Source organism: Leptonotus elevatus, chromosome 1 (assembly GCF_054856555.1).
Source record: "Leptonotus elevatus isolate MCC_2025b chromosome 1, RoL_Lele_1.0, whole genome shotgun sequence".
Lineage (NCBI taxonomy): Eukaryota > Metazoa > Chordata > Actinopteri > Syngnathiformes > Syngnathidae > Leptonotus > Leptonotus elevatus.
The window spans coordinates 43,278,217-43,292,758 of record NC_141239.1 but is presented as its reverse complement, the minus strand read 5'-3'; the positions used below and the strand labels follow the sequence as shown (position 1 = coordinate 43,292,758).

The 14,542-nt window shown below is 40.8% G+C and overlaps 1 protein-coding gene across 1 annotated transcript; it reads left to right on the top strand.

The window, feature by feature from the left end:
• The first annotated feature begins 515 nt into the window (after positions 1–515).
• Positions 516–8,258, top strand: wnt9b (wingless-type MMTV integration site family, member 9B). Its single transcript, XM_086062574.1, has 4 exons — positions 516–636; positions 1,747–2,000; positions 4,379–4,644; positions 5,665–8,258. The coding sequence occupies exons 1-4, from the start codon at positions 551–553 to the stop codon at positions 6,124–6,126; spliced, it is 1,068 nt and encodes a 355-aa protein (XP_085918700.1). The 5' UTR covers positions 516–550; the 3' UTR covers positions 6,127–8,258.
• The last annotated feature ends 6,284 nt before the right edge of the window (positions 8,259–14,542 follow it).

Here is a 14,542-nt window from a genome sequence, read left to right as displayed (position 1 = left end):
CTAGATTTTCCTTTAGATTGGCAACACAGCGATTCATAGAAATGTATTTCAAAAACTAAAAATATTGATTTCATATTTTCTGCAGATTTCGCCACTTAAATTTATAGAAAAGTAGCCTATTGTCATTATTAACAACAGTGCAATTGATGTATTTTTTTTTTCATTCCTGCAGACTGGCACCACTTAAGATGTATGTAAAATTATCATAGCCTATGTTTGTTTGTTTTCGCACTTTTCGGCTTGGCTCACCCTGATGTTTTGTATACCGAGACATGCATGTGGTCTTCGGAGGAGGAGGCGGTGGGTGCGGCAGCAGTGCGCAGGTAAACGAGCTCCCCCGCAGCTGCATCCACCTGGGTGGCGTTGACTGTGGGAGGGCACCTCAACTAATAAAGTGCAGAAAGACAGCAGTGGGAACGATACGTCACGTCACGTCACGTCACGTCACCCTCCTCCCTCCCCTCCCTTAAAGAGGCGCGCCGGCCACCGCGGCTCGGACTTTCTCCTTGGGCAGAATCAGCGCGATGAAGAGCAGAACCGAGCCGGCACCATGCGCTCCAGGCTCCCGCGGACCGCCTGCCTACTGCGTCTTGCTGTACTCTGCATCCTCCTGTCGCACAGCGCAGCTTACTTTGGGTCAGCAAACCTTTTCGCCTGTTGCTTCCAAATGTTTCCAGAGGCGCAAAACCAGGAATGCACGTGTTGAATGTGCATTTTGAATTGGATTTGGCGCAAATGATGTAGGCCTACTATTGTTATTCACTCAGGGCAGGTCTTTACTGCACGCATCTTGTTGTTGCTGTTTTGGGATAGTTTTGTTGCTGCTGCGTTACAATTTGGTTTCTTTCTTTGGTTTTCTTTTATTTCATGGAATCTGGGTTTAATTCCAATGCTTTTTATGCGTAAAGTGTCTTGCGATCGCTCACGTGTAATACAAAATGGGATTTATTTATCTGTTGTTAAAAAAAATATATATAATTAATTTGAACAAACTGTCAATGATTTACAGTCGGTACAATGAACAAATAAAATAGTGTTAGCTATTATTAACACATGAAAATATTTGCTCAAACTTAATTTATTATAGCTACTGACAAGAACCGAACAAAAAATACTGTAAACGTTTATTCAGTAGCCTATATCATGTGAAAATATTTCAACAAAATCTAGGATAGTGATTGTAATCAGTATATCATTAATGGTTTAAACTACAGTGATATGAAAATGTTTAATCTAACTGTATGACACTGATTCTAATTAGAAGGATACTATATATTTTACAATATTTTTATATCACAATGTTTAAACACTTTTAATTTAATCTCATTGATTTTAAATGGGTAATACAAAAACACTTTTCTCGCCATTTACTTTTACAGTGTATTAAAATATTTTTACAAACTGATCATTTTTATCATCATCATTAAAATGCCTTTATATCTAATATTATTATTATTATGAAAATATTTAAACTTTGTTTATTATACTGATTTATTGAGTACAATGTAATACAAAAAAATATGTTATAATCACAATGAAAATATCATTTTTATATGAAAACCCCAAAAATTTATATGATCTACTGATTATCAGTTAAAAATGTTTTTGGCATTTCCTTGTTAACTTTTTGTTTTTTTTGTTTCTGGAGAATAAAAACTTAACAAGCATACCTGTTGTAATTCAGCATGTCTTGTTTTTTTTTTTGTTTTTTTCTTAATTTGTTTTTACCTTTATGTTCATGTCTAGGCTGACAGGACGGGAGCCCCTGGTCTTCCTGCCGGGCCACTTTTCCAACGAGCCGGCGACGGGCAAGTCCCACCTGAAACAGTGCGAGCAGATGGTGCTGTCCCGACGGCAGAAGAGGCTGTGCAGACGCGAGCCTGGCCTGGCCGAGACGCTGCGCGAGTCGGTGCGCCTCAGCCTGCTCGAGTGTCGCTACCAGTTCCGCAACGAGCGCTGGAACTGCAGCCTGGATGGTCGGGGTAGCCTCCTGAAGAGAGGTAGGAGACAGGGGATCAGGGTTGGGGGGAATTTAATTTAATTGAATAGTAGGACAACTTCAAAGGATAAAATCTGCAGTGCAGCCAAAATGGCCACTTCAAACTAACATGGCCGACTTCCTGTTCAATTTCAGGTATTGGTTCTTGAGACTTAATTGTTCCCATGTCCACCCAAATCCATTTCAATTGGTGAAACTGGTGCAGAGGGCTGATTTGGTCAAAATTCCCTGGTTGTGGGGGTGTTTTTTGTGTGTGTTTTTTGTTTTTGGGGGGTGGGGGATGGGGGGGTGTATGGGGTTGGCTGTGGTGTTCAGGTCCCCTGAAATACATAACTGTTTCTAAGGTGAATCACGTGCTTGCAAACACCACCAGAAAGGCCATCAATTTGTTGTGCCATGAACACAGCTATTCAAAGACTGACAATAATTATTAATACATTCTCAAGTTCTACATGTACAGTATTTGGAAGGTATTGATCTACTTAATGTGTTTACATGACTTTGGTAGTATGCTGCACTAAACTTTAGTAACCTTTATCCTGTTTTATGGTTAACCAATCAATCAGCGAAGAAGAAAAAAAGTTACTGCAGCTGCAAGTTGAGCTTGAATCAAACAGAAGTGGTCCATATTCATATCAACATGTGGGACAGATGAACAGGTCAGCAAGGAAGTAATGAGGGAGTGAGGATGCCAACAAATGGCGGTGGTGGTGGCGGCGGAGACTTCTGAAGCCCTGTGTGGTTATTTTTATCCGCCAGGAAAAGCGCCCAATTCCCAGAGGAAAAGGGTGGCGCAATTGCCCGTTTTCATGTGGGAAAAGGCTATGTCCTAGTCAAAATAATAATTAATTGGATCAAAATAGACACGCCGGGCCGATAGCTTGGGAGCGACGCAAATAACAGAGTGTGACATGGGCGAGACGGGTCAGAGGAGGATGACACGATGACATGACAACAGCGAACATTTTGTAAACATTTGGGCTTTCAAGCTTTTCAAGGGCAGTTGTGCTTTTTGGAGTGTTTTAGTATTTAGTATAGCAAAGGAGCAAAATGCACTAAACAAATATACTCGCAGTACTTAAATTCGCCAATAAATGAACGATAAAAAAACAAAAAAAACATTTTCACACTCTAAAAACAGTTGGGTCAAAAGTAACCCAATTATGGATAAAAAAAATGGACCGATCCACTTTATGGGTCAATTTGACGCAACTTTCTGGGTTGTTTTATACAAAATGACCCCATTTTTTAACCCAAGTAAAGGATCTGACGATTATTTATGAGTTGTTTTACGCTAAAACACCCATTTCTTGACTCAAAGTTGGGTCAAATCGACCCAAGTAGAGGATCGGTCCATTTTTGACCCACAGTTGGGTTATTTTTGACTGTTTTTAGAGTGCAGGAAAAATGCAATCAATGTATGTCATGTATGTATGTGTTATTTAGTTAGATCTCCTTTAGCAACATATATGTCCTAAATGTGGTTCATTTGCCATCAAGGCAAGAACTACCAGCTTAGGAAAGCTAGTCCCTGTAGTCAATGCACGTTAGCTTAGCACTTAGCATTGCCTTCATGGATCCCAGGTAGATGAGAAGTTGAGAACCCAAAGAGGCTGGGTAAATAAATGCTTGCTAAGTATGACGTGAAGCATATCGCTAACAATGACATCTGCTAGCTAGAGGCCGAACTACACTTTATTATATTTGTTTACAAAGATGGTTATAGCACACTTCCTGTCACTTACAGACTACTGTATGATCCTGAACCCGAAGGTCTCGTATTAGAACTGAATGGGTTCTTAGTCAAATTAACTTTGTGCTGTGACTTGTTGCCAGGCAGAATGTAGCCATAAAAATATTTCCCAAGCAAGTTACTATGCAATGTTACTATATGTGGCAACTTGGCTCAAACATCTCACGCAGTTAAAAGAGAGAACAGGAGAGTCGGTATGAATAATAACTAAAAGTCACTGTTGGGCTTGCCATTACTCATGCATAATTGTTTTGACTTTTTTGACATTGATGCAAGTCTGACATATTCAATTAAAAAACACATTCAAAAAAATAATGTCGTAAAAGAAAAATCGTCTTTCCCTAGTCTAGTCTAATCATTCCTGTGTTTGCACTGCTTGTTTCCAAACAGCAGATAAGAATGGATTTGACAGCATTTCATTTGGAATTGTGAAACCCTGTTCCAATCGGTTCTTTCGACTCATTGACTTTTGCTGGTTTTGCGGCATCACCCTTATTATTGAGATCACCCTATTAAAAAATCTCTATTGGTGTGAGGTCTGGGAAACGAGCTTGAGCGAAGTCAAACTTCACCTCACTCTGTTTTTGCACTTTACTGACGTTTTTGTACTGGTCCGTTCCATCCAGCCTTCAAAGAAACGGCCTTTCTCCTGGCGGTGTCGTCGGCGGCGCTGACCCACGCCCTCGCCAAGGCGTGCAGCTCAGGCCGCATGGAGCGCTGCACCTGCGACGAATCGCCCGGCATTCAGCACCGGGAGGCGTGGCAATGGGGGGTATGCGGCGACAACCTCAAGTACAGCACCAAATTCCTCAAGAGGTTCCTGAGCCAGAAGAGGGTCAGCAAGGACTTGAGAGCTCAGGTGGACGCCCACAATATCAATGTGGGCATTCGAGTGAGTACACAGTGACACAAAAAACTGCATTTTTTTGTTCTTGACTCTATCTGTGCCATGAGAGGATACTAGACTTGGTTTTAAGTCAGCAAAAGTCAGAGCCAGGTGCTCTCAGACATGATAAAGCTTGCTGTGCGGGCTGAGTACAAATTAAAGGTCTTATATCGCAGAGGGAGCGATTATAACTGTGGCCTCTTTTTTAATATACGAGCAAGCACTGCACTCACCATAAATCCCGCCTAATGTTGGTAACCACCACTGTGGCGCTCTGAGATAGACAAGAAGCCCCCGGGGGTCTTTCACTGTAGAAACCAAAACAAAAAAACAGGAAGAAGCAAGGACAGCTAACTTATCTGGGTTGACTGTCTTCCTCACTTTACACCGATGTAGTCTGAGAAGAGAGCATGGCCCTCCAGCCACCCACCCGTCTCTCAGTAATAGTTCTCAGAAGACCCCTGAGGGTTTCATACCTGCAGAGGGAGGAACTGAGCACAACTTTTCAACCCCAAAGTACCCTGGGGCCGGTCGGACTAACCCCCATGCAATCTGACCTGTCTCTGGCCCTCGTCAAGACGCTGAGTGATGAGGCGCACAAATCAGGGGTACCCCGCATGTTCTAGTTTTTGGGGGGTTTGGTTGAAGTTGTTTGCGGGAGCAGACGGGAAAGGGAGGTGGAGAGATTCCAGCATTTGCGCCATGGATCCCGCCATGCCTCGGGCTTGAGGAACGAGACATGCGAGGCAGACAGTACTCGTCGCAACAAAGCCCAAGCTGTCCGAGTGAGAGATGTGAGCCAAATGAAATACGACAGTTGCCCTCGATCCATTATGTTAAAGTTTCCACTGAGCTGAGCAGAAACATTCTGAAAAGGTGCAGCCGACCGCCTTCAGGAAACCGTCCGCCTCCGTGCAGATAGACCTCCCAGATAAGAGGACAGGTAATGAATCAAAGCCAGAGAACTGACGTCTCCCTGTTTTTTCCCCTCCTTTTACCCCCTCCTTCTTGCGCTGTCTGTCCAAGGCGGTAAAGAGCGGCCTCAAGACCACCTGCAAGTGTCACGGGGTTTCCGGCTCTTGCGCCGTACGGACTTGCTGGAAGCAGCTGTCCCCGTTCCACGACACGGGCCGGCTGCTCAAGTACCGCTACGACACAGCCATGCGGGTTCTCAGCGTCACCAACGTGGCCACCGGCGAGAGCGAGCTGGCGGGACCTCGTCGCCACAGCCAGAGCCTGCGTACCACCGACCTGGTCTACCTGGAAGAGTCGCCCAGCTTTTGCCGGCCCTCGCGCTACTCAGCGGGCACGGGCGGACGCTCATGCGCCAAGGACAGCAGCTGCCAGAACCTGTGCTGTGGCCGCGGCTACAACACGGCCATGCGCTTCACCAGCCTTTCATGCCACTGCCAGGTGCGCTGGTGTTGCCATGTTGAGTGCCAGACGTGTGTCCGTGAAGAGGAGGTGTACACCTGCAAGAGCACATAGCCCTGGGGATCCTGCGGAACATTGAGATCCCCTGGGAATGTGGCAGAAACTTATCAGACCAGCCACATATAAACATGGCCGAACTTTAACAGCCAATGGACAATAAATATTTTCTGGCGAGGCTCACTTTGGAACATGCCCTTGCAGATCTATGCTTTGTGCGAGATTGAGTAAAAGTGTTTGCCGATTAAGGCCCTAACATTTTCCTATTTAATTTATCATCCCAAACAAACAATTCATATCATCATCTATATCTTCCTTTACAAGTGGATCAGTTTTGGTGTCCTACTGTAAGAACTTTTGCTGTACAGTCAGAGCTTGGTGCAATTCGGAAAGTTAAGCATAACATAGAAAAACTAAAGAAAAAGCAAGACCATACGGGAAAAATTTTTTCATTGAGGGCAAATTTCGTTTGGTCTTCCCACTTGTAATTTTGTAATTCAGGTATCACTAGTCCATGGTCAAGTATTCATTGAATCGCCTCAATCTGCCAGTGTGGGTTAGTGAAAACATTTAGTTTGTGAAAAGTAATTTCTTTGACTTTTCCGTGGTTGTTTTCCAATATTATTTTGTATCCAGATTGTTACATTACACATTATAGGATATTTTACATCAACCTATGTTTCCACCAAGTCTTGCAGTTCAGTTCAGTTAGTTAGAATACGATTTGGCGTTATTTCCTTGTGTCATTTCAACGTCCCGTACCATACCGTACCATAAACCAGATGTGGGTATTCCAGGTCCAGGCCACAGGTGTTCTCCTTTAGTAGAAGCACCTGTGGCTAAAGCCAAACTGTGACAGTTTTTTTTACTTTCTGGAGCTGGAGTACCCACATCTGCCGTAAACTGCATCATAATTTCAAGAAGCGTGTGTACGATGTTCAATTGAATAGTTTTTCTACTTCCAAATTGACACTCAACTCTTGTGTGCCATACTTTTCTCATCGGTCCGCCATACATGATGACTGTTCCCCAATGACATAATATGGCTTATTAGCACTGACAAGTGCTCGGTAAGTAACACACTATCCTGCAGTAATTTTACCAATATTTTGCATTCGAAGTGTACATCACACAGGATAGTGCATGTCAAATAAAAACATTTAGCTAACTTTTTGCAACTAAATTAAACTTAAAATGCTTTGTTCCATTGTTTTTTCCTGCCTTGATTCACACAATTAGGTGGGAGCACAATGCATTAAACTGCTTTGTGATACCATGAAATAGCAACCCTGATTTTGACATTTTCACGCGACTCTATACGGATTTTTTCCATTGGGCCGGATGCACTGAAAATTCCCAATGAGCATTTCAAACAGGTACTGTTAAGTTTTTAATGTATCTGATCTACTACTGCTGCTTTTTGTACTTTACGCTCTGAATGAACCAACCTGTCTGTCTTTCATGTCTGCTGTATTTTTATTTGATTTGTTTATGACAATTAAGGGTTAAAGCACTTATGCTGCTCTGGCAATGTGCAGTATAGTTTAAAAAAACAGAAATGATAGTAGGGAGTTTTTTTGTTTTTAAGTATCACTGGAGGACATTGTCGCTGTGGCATGTACAGTACAGGATGACTATTGCTCCAAAAAAAAAAGTCATGCTGGCTTTTCGGTTGCTCTTATGGAAATCTTTATGGAAATCTGCGTGGAATGAATGTGTGCTGGATCCTACAGAGGGAACAAAATCGGGTTAACTGTGGGAATTAAAAACAACAATGCCTTTAAGTTTAAAATTGCCCCAGACAATAATTTGTTATTGTTTTAAGTGTCATTTAACCGCATATTTACCATAAACGATTTCAAAGTGGGTCTGTAATTGGCCTGCTTGTTTTCCCTCCCAGTTGCAAATCAAAGAAAATGGCCATGTGGCGCACCCTCATCCTAAGACGCAAAGTGTCCATGTGTGCAGGTCAAAAGAGCCCAAAAATCTCATGGGACTTTGTAATGAAAGATTTTTCGAATAGAACTTATATCAGGGCTCGTATCATTTTCTACCTCACCTTTTTTCCTCTTTTTATTTTTTGGGCCTAAGAGGCGTGCCCATTGATGAGTGATGTTATACTCTCATGGAGATGCAGTAAATGTCCTTTGAAACCTTTGTCAAGTGTCTTTTGAAGCTGGTAATATATCTCCAAGTCAAGTGATTAAAAAAAAACTTTCTTATTTAAAGCAAATAAACAAACGGACAAATGTTTTATAAGAGACTGTGTCAGTGATGTCAAACAGTGCACGCACACACGCACGCACGCACGCACGCACGCACGCACGCACGCACGCACACACACACACACACACACACACACACACACACACACACATTAGCATTAGCGTGGCAGCTATTTTGGCAGGAAAAGTCCCGACAGGTGTTGTGCCTATGGCCATCTACAAAGTGATGATGATGATGATAATGATGATGATCACAACGAGGACGATAACGCTGAGGAATGTCACATATGCAAACAAACAAGAGTGGTCGACCCCGCCGTTTACGTGCGATTAAGCGAGAATCAGAAACTTTTTTTGCTGTGTTTTTTTTTTTTTTTATGAGCTTCTGCTTTTGATGTTGCACTCTAAAAGGCAGTGATTACACACTATTATTCCTCGCTAGGACATCAACAAGGGCCTGTCGTGGTGAGAAGGGGTGAGACAAATTGTGCTCTATTAGCACTATAGCGAGCACGGAATCATATATGTTAATATAGATAGACCAAACACAACTGATTTCTCCAAATTAATCTGCATATGATAATAATGTTGTATAAACAACCCTAGCTGAATTTATGCACTTCTATTGGTTAATACTGAGGCCTAAAGAGTCCATTTTGAACTGACTATGTTATCAAATATGCTTCATTACTTGCTAAATCTCTACTAGAGAAACATAACGGTAATGATAACAATAACTTGGCTTTATAAAGAACTCTAAAGTTCCTATATCCACTGAACTCGTTATCAAATATGGTTCCACATCCCCTAAAATGCTACTAGATATTATTACTAAATCGTACAACTTCCTACTTCTAAATTGAAGTAGTAGTAACAATAGTAACTTAACTTGGAATTATTTATCAACTAGTTATCGAGTATGGCTCCACACTTGCTAAAGTGCAACTAGTATAGAAAAGTATTGTCAGACGTTAAAATGAGGAATAATAGGTTTGTTTAATCTGGAACCAAATATAACTCTATAACTGCAAAAGTACTTTGAATACAAAATTCTAATTACTACTACTAATTCTAATCTACTCACAACAATGCTCAATGTTGTAAGGAGGAATACACGCATAGTACTAAATGAGTCTACACCCAGAAAAGCACTACTAGAAAAAACATTTTACTACTCACATCAATATTCTCAAGTTAAAGTTCTAAAGTAGAGAAACACTGTTTTAAGACTTAAAGTATAAAGTTAACAAAATATAGGTCCAAATCTGGCAAAGCACTACTACATTTTACTACTCACAAGAATACTGCAAAGTTGAAGTTATAATGCGGAACAGCCACTTATCATGGTACCAAATATGGTCCTAGACTACGGTAGTTATTCACAATACAAAACAAAAATCAAATTATAACAAGGAACACCCAAAATCCTACTCTAAAGTTTAAGTTAAAATGAGGAACACCCACTAAACATGGTACCAAATATGGTTCCACAATCGACACCTGTCACAGTGCTTTTCAAGGAGCGTTGTTAAAATTCTAACAATTACTTTAACCAGTAACCAAATATGGCTCCACAATCGCTTAAGTGTTCCAAAGAGAAAAGGTGTCTTACTGCTTATCACTCTCAGGTTGAAGTTCTAATGAGAAACATCAACATGACAAACAACTTGTTGGGTTACCAAAAATTGTTCCACGCCCATTAGTGCTTTAATTAACTCAAGAAGTGTGCTCTCACTACAATATTCTAAAGTTCTAACTCTCACTCTACCAATTACCAAATGTGATATCTTGCAACTTGATAATAAATATAAAGACATTCATTAAAACAATTTAAAACACAACCCTTCACTTTGAAGCTCTTCTTCGCTACAGAATTCATTTCCCCTTACTTTAAAGCTGAAAAGTCAGAGAGCACCTCATGCATCATTCTTCCCTCTGGTGCCAGAGGTTAAACAAGTTCACAGACGATCCCACTAGACAACCGGATCACTGTATTGTAATATCACAAATCAATATTTAACTTAAATCGACGTGACTGCTGCATCAGGAAGGAGACGAGGTGCATGTTTTGTTTTGTTTTTTGCCATGTTGTCGGACATCAAGGAGGAAAACCGAGGATGGATGGATAGAGACCCCCGAGGCAATCCCACCCCCCTCACTTTCCTCTTGCTGCTTGTTGTTGTTGTTTTATAATGAACTCCTAAAGCCTTCATTTCCCTTCTCCAGCCAGAGTGGAGAGGACGCAGCGAAGGGGGCTTCGGAGTCTACCTCGAGATTCGCACGCACAAGCCCCCAGGGTGGCGGCACCGAGTGGGGGTGGGAGGTGGTAGAAGTGGGGTTGCGATGCAATATCGTGTGTGTGATTGTGTGTGCGCGCTTGACACAGACCTGACATCATGCAGGTGAAGGTAGAAACAGGTTTTTGCATATGTGTGTGCACACCTGTGGTCACCTCCGCAAGAGGGCAGGTGATATGTGAGAGGGCGTGTTTGTATTTGGGTTTTACAGTGCGGGTCTGCAATCCCAAAGATGACATTTGCCACCCAGGAGACAATGAATGGCACCCAACACAATCTGTTCCAATTCGATTGGACAATTTCTACAATAGGTAGGAATCCATTCCAGAGTCAAACTGTATACATTTCTCTTTACAGTAAAACATAAAAACAATAAGAGTCGAGTACCCTTTTGGCAGGCCAAGAACAAGATTTGGACATATAGAAAGATGTGCAAAACTGACCCCACCCCCAAAAGAAAATATCCAAAAAAATGATGATGCTTTTATAAAACATAAAATGAACAATACTTGTTGAAATAATTACAGTTAAGAAAAAGTAATATTATTTAGAATGTTCATATGTAAAATAAAAAAATAAAAAATACCAACTGAAGTTTACGATTCTTTCAATAAAATGTTGACCATTCTCAACAAAATGTAAAAACAATAAAAGTGTTTAGTAATGCAGACAAAATAAGCATATTTGGTAATGAAGGGAGGTAAAGAATGGTCACAGCATGCTTTGAAATATGTTTAAGTAAATTCTCCAATATTTAATAAAAAATAATTGTGATCTACAACTCAAGCAAAATAAGTTATCTATCCTTAATCGTAAAAAATATAAACAATAAAAGAGTCTACCATTTTTTTTCTAGTACTATATTTGAAACACAGAAGAACGTTTAAAATAGACCCCGACTCCCTGAGTTACATTAATGTACTCTTTTTTTTTTTACATGGTTAAAACACTTTTTAATATTTTTTTTCACTATATTTTTCATGTGTAAAAATAAGTTGACCACAGTACACTTGAGAATAAAAATGTATTTACATTTGTTTAAAAAAAAAAAAAGAAGCTTTGTTGACAAGCCCAGGCTGGCGGATCCGACAGTGGGTGAACTGCGCCACTACGGGAGTGTTTACAGCCAACTTCAGTAGCTGTAAATCATTGCAGCTCCTCTCATTCCCTTAAAACGTAGTGCAACAGTCAATACACCGTTCTCTGGCTTAGGTTTCGATCGACTTTCTGCCACTAAATTGTCACTTTGCTAGGCACATCTCCGTGGACACTTTGTCTGCTGCGGTGGAACGCATGCCGAGCTTGCCGTAGATCGCCCTACCAAATTGGTAAATGCCACAAGATTGGCAGACATAGACTGGTGGCATACATTTTTAAAGTATTTAACTAATGGCAATAGTAAAAACAGTCTATTTTAATGTACACCAAACTTCCTGTGTATATGTGTGTTGTGGTTTGAAGTTGCTCCTTGATTAGACAAAAAAAACAAAAAAAAAGAGGGGAAAAAGTCTAAGAAAAAGCAAACGAGAATTAAATCTATTGATGCATGTTTACTGAGCTCTGAGGTACATTTTGTACATTATAAGCGCATTTTATTCCAAATATTATTAAATATCATTCCGCTTCAGTGGGTCCGCTGTATTATTCAAGTTCAGTTTTATACTGTAAAAGTGTATTTTCTTGCTGTAGCTAGCATTGCTCGGAGGTTCATACATGACTTATTTAATAGTGGGCAACTCAGTGAGGCGTGCAGTGGTTTGTTCGATGCTTTGGCTCAAGGACACAAAGTATTGGTTCCTCATGTGTAATCGGAACCTCGAAGCCTCGGGTGCGGGAGAAGAGGGAAGAAAAAACACCTAAAACCTGACCGAGACTTCCGCCTCTTCAAGTGCTTGATAGCATCAGTGCTAAGCCGCTCGCATAGCCCGGCAGGACCGTGGCAGCACCGTAATGTAAAATTTAAATAAAAAAAAAAGGAGGGGGGACAAAAACGTTTTTGTGCAGGGGTAAAAAAAAAAAAAAGGGGGGGTGGGGGGATTACAGATACAGTACACAGAATACAGCATTGAGCAGGAATTTAGGAATGAGTAATGCAATTGCTCAACCCACAACAAGAACATGCACTGCCTCGGGCCATGACAAGGTTGAGTGCATACCTTGGGGTTGGGGGGTGACAGGGTGTGTGGTGTTTGGGGGGGAGGGGGGGTTGGGGATCGGGTACGCTGGCTGACAAGGCCGTGTACTCCAAAAAAAAAAAACATTTCCAAGAATCACAGCATTCCAATTCCACAGCAGAGAATAATTGAGAGATGGCATGGACTAAATTCCACCTTAATTAAATATAATTAAATTGTTATAATGAATACCATTCGTGACATCAGCATAGATCACGCAACCATCATTCATTCTGTTTAGTCTGACAATACAAAAAACAGCTTATGTATATGTATACCACTGATCTGTATATAACTGGATAGCTGATAGGCCAAGACTTGTGATGCTGCTAGGCCGCCATATTACCACTCCCAAGAAACGTTTCTCGGCATGTAATCCTATACATTTACTTTTGTATTGAAATTGGAGAACATTTGAGACAGTACTTAGTAGAAACAGCACGATTTATGATGTTTTAAATCTGTTAAATATAAATGGGAGGACTTCAGACTTACAACTTACAACTTGCCTTTAATACATGTATTAATTTAAATTCTATGCTTAAATGATGTTTACAGGAGGAAACTTGTATATTTTTTTTAAATGAAAGAATTATAACTGTAATTCAACAAAATGCCTCTCCCAAATCTCATATTGGGTTCTAAGGAACTGAGAGATAAAAGAAAAAAGGGGGTATTCAAAGCAGCACATACCGTCCACTTGTTAAAAAATAGTGACCACCCCACCAAAGGCCACCCACTGCGATGAATAAAAACGGATGCGGATTATGCGGTTTAATTCCTATTCCACAGACACAATATTAATCTGAATGCCGTGTTTAGACTAGTAGGGGGCGCATCAGAGATACTGTATTATGGTAAAGAAAACCTTTGACTTTGAATATAAGTTAAAAAGGATTGCAAATCATTGTTATGAAATTGTCTATTCTTCCATTTTCCCATGGCAAGGATGCCCCATAGAGTGTTTATCACCTCTCTTGACCACACACTTACGCATATTTCCACACACTTATGTACATGTGCTGTATGACTACACAGGAGGGAACTCCTGAAAGAAGTGGTTCCCATGCTGCTCTTGTTCCTCCTGCACACCTGCAGCATGAACAACAAGTCAGTCGGTATCGTCGGACATGATAACGACGTCGTGCGCTTTCAAAACTTACTCCCTTGTACCATGCTCCTCCTCTTAGCTACACACACACACACACACACACACACACACACACATATTCACAAACCTCCATTACAACCAATACCAACACATCCCAGCATCGACTCTGTCCAAGAGTGGAAAACACACTGATAAAAGAAAAAGGAGACCTTGTGTCTGGAATGCTGGCAAGTAGCAACACAATCAATGTTGTCGGTCGGTTGGAGCCACTTTATTAGGTATAGCTGCATAATCAAAGAGTTGTTTCAAAAATGTATAATGTTTGATTTGACTGAAATAAATTAATATAAATATATTTTTGTCATTCGCAGAGGTGTAGAAGCACACTGCATCATATTGAAAGTTGTTCCTAATATTTTGACCCTGTCAGCGCAATAAGGTATTTGTTTCTTTTATATGGTGCACTTTTACGGAATAATGATACCATGAGCTGGGAGCCAGGGTGGGTGAAGATCCACGGACTCTTTAAAGCAATGGCTGGAATCTGGCCACGAGACTACACTGTCTAAAGCACTATTTAAATTGATTTTTTTTAAATTATTTTTCCCCATCTTAAGTACTAATGTGAATAAGGTTTGACCGAGCCACAAATAATTGATGCTCCTA

Excerpts from the sequence above, each read along its gene's own strand:
- wnt9b (XM_086062574.1), top strand. The coding sequence starts at position 551 with ATGCGCTCCAGGCTCCCGCGGACCGCCTGCCTACTGCGTCTTGCTGTA. Across the intron at positions 637-1,746 it reads CACAGCGCAGCTTACTTTGG|GCTGACAGGACGGGAGCCCC; the intron begins GTCAGCAAACCT and ends GTTCATGTCTAG. Across the intron at positions 2,001-4,378 it reads GGGTAGCCTCCTGAAGAGAG|CCTTCAAAGAAACGGCCTTT; the intron begins GTAGGAGACAGG and ends CGTTCCATCCAG.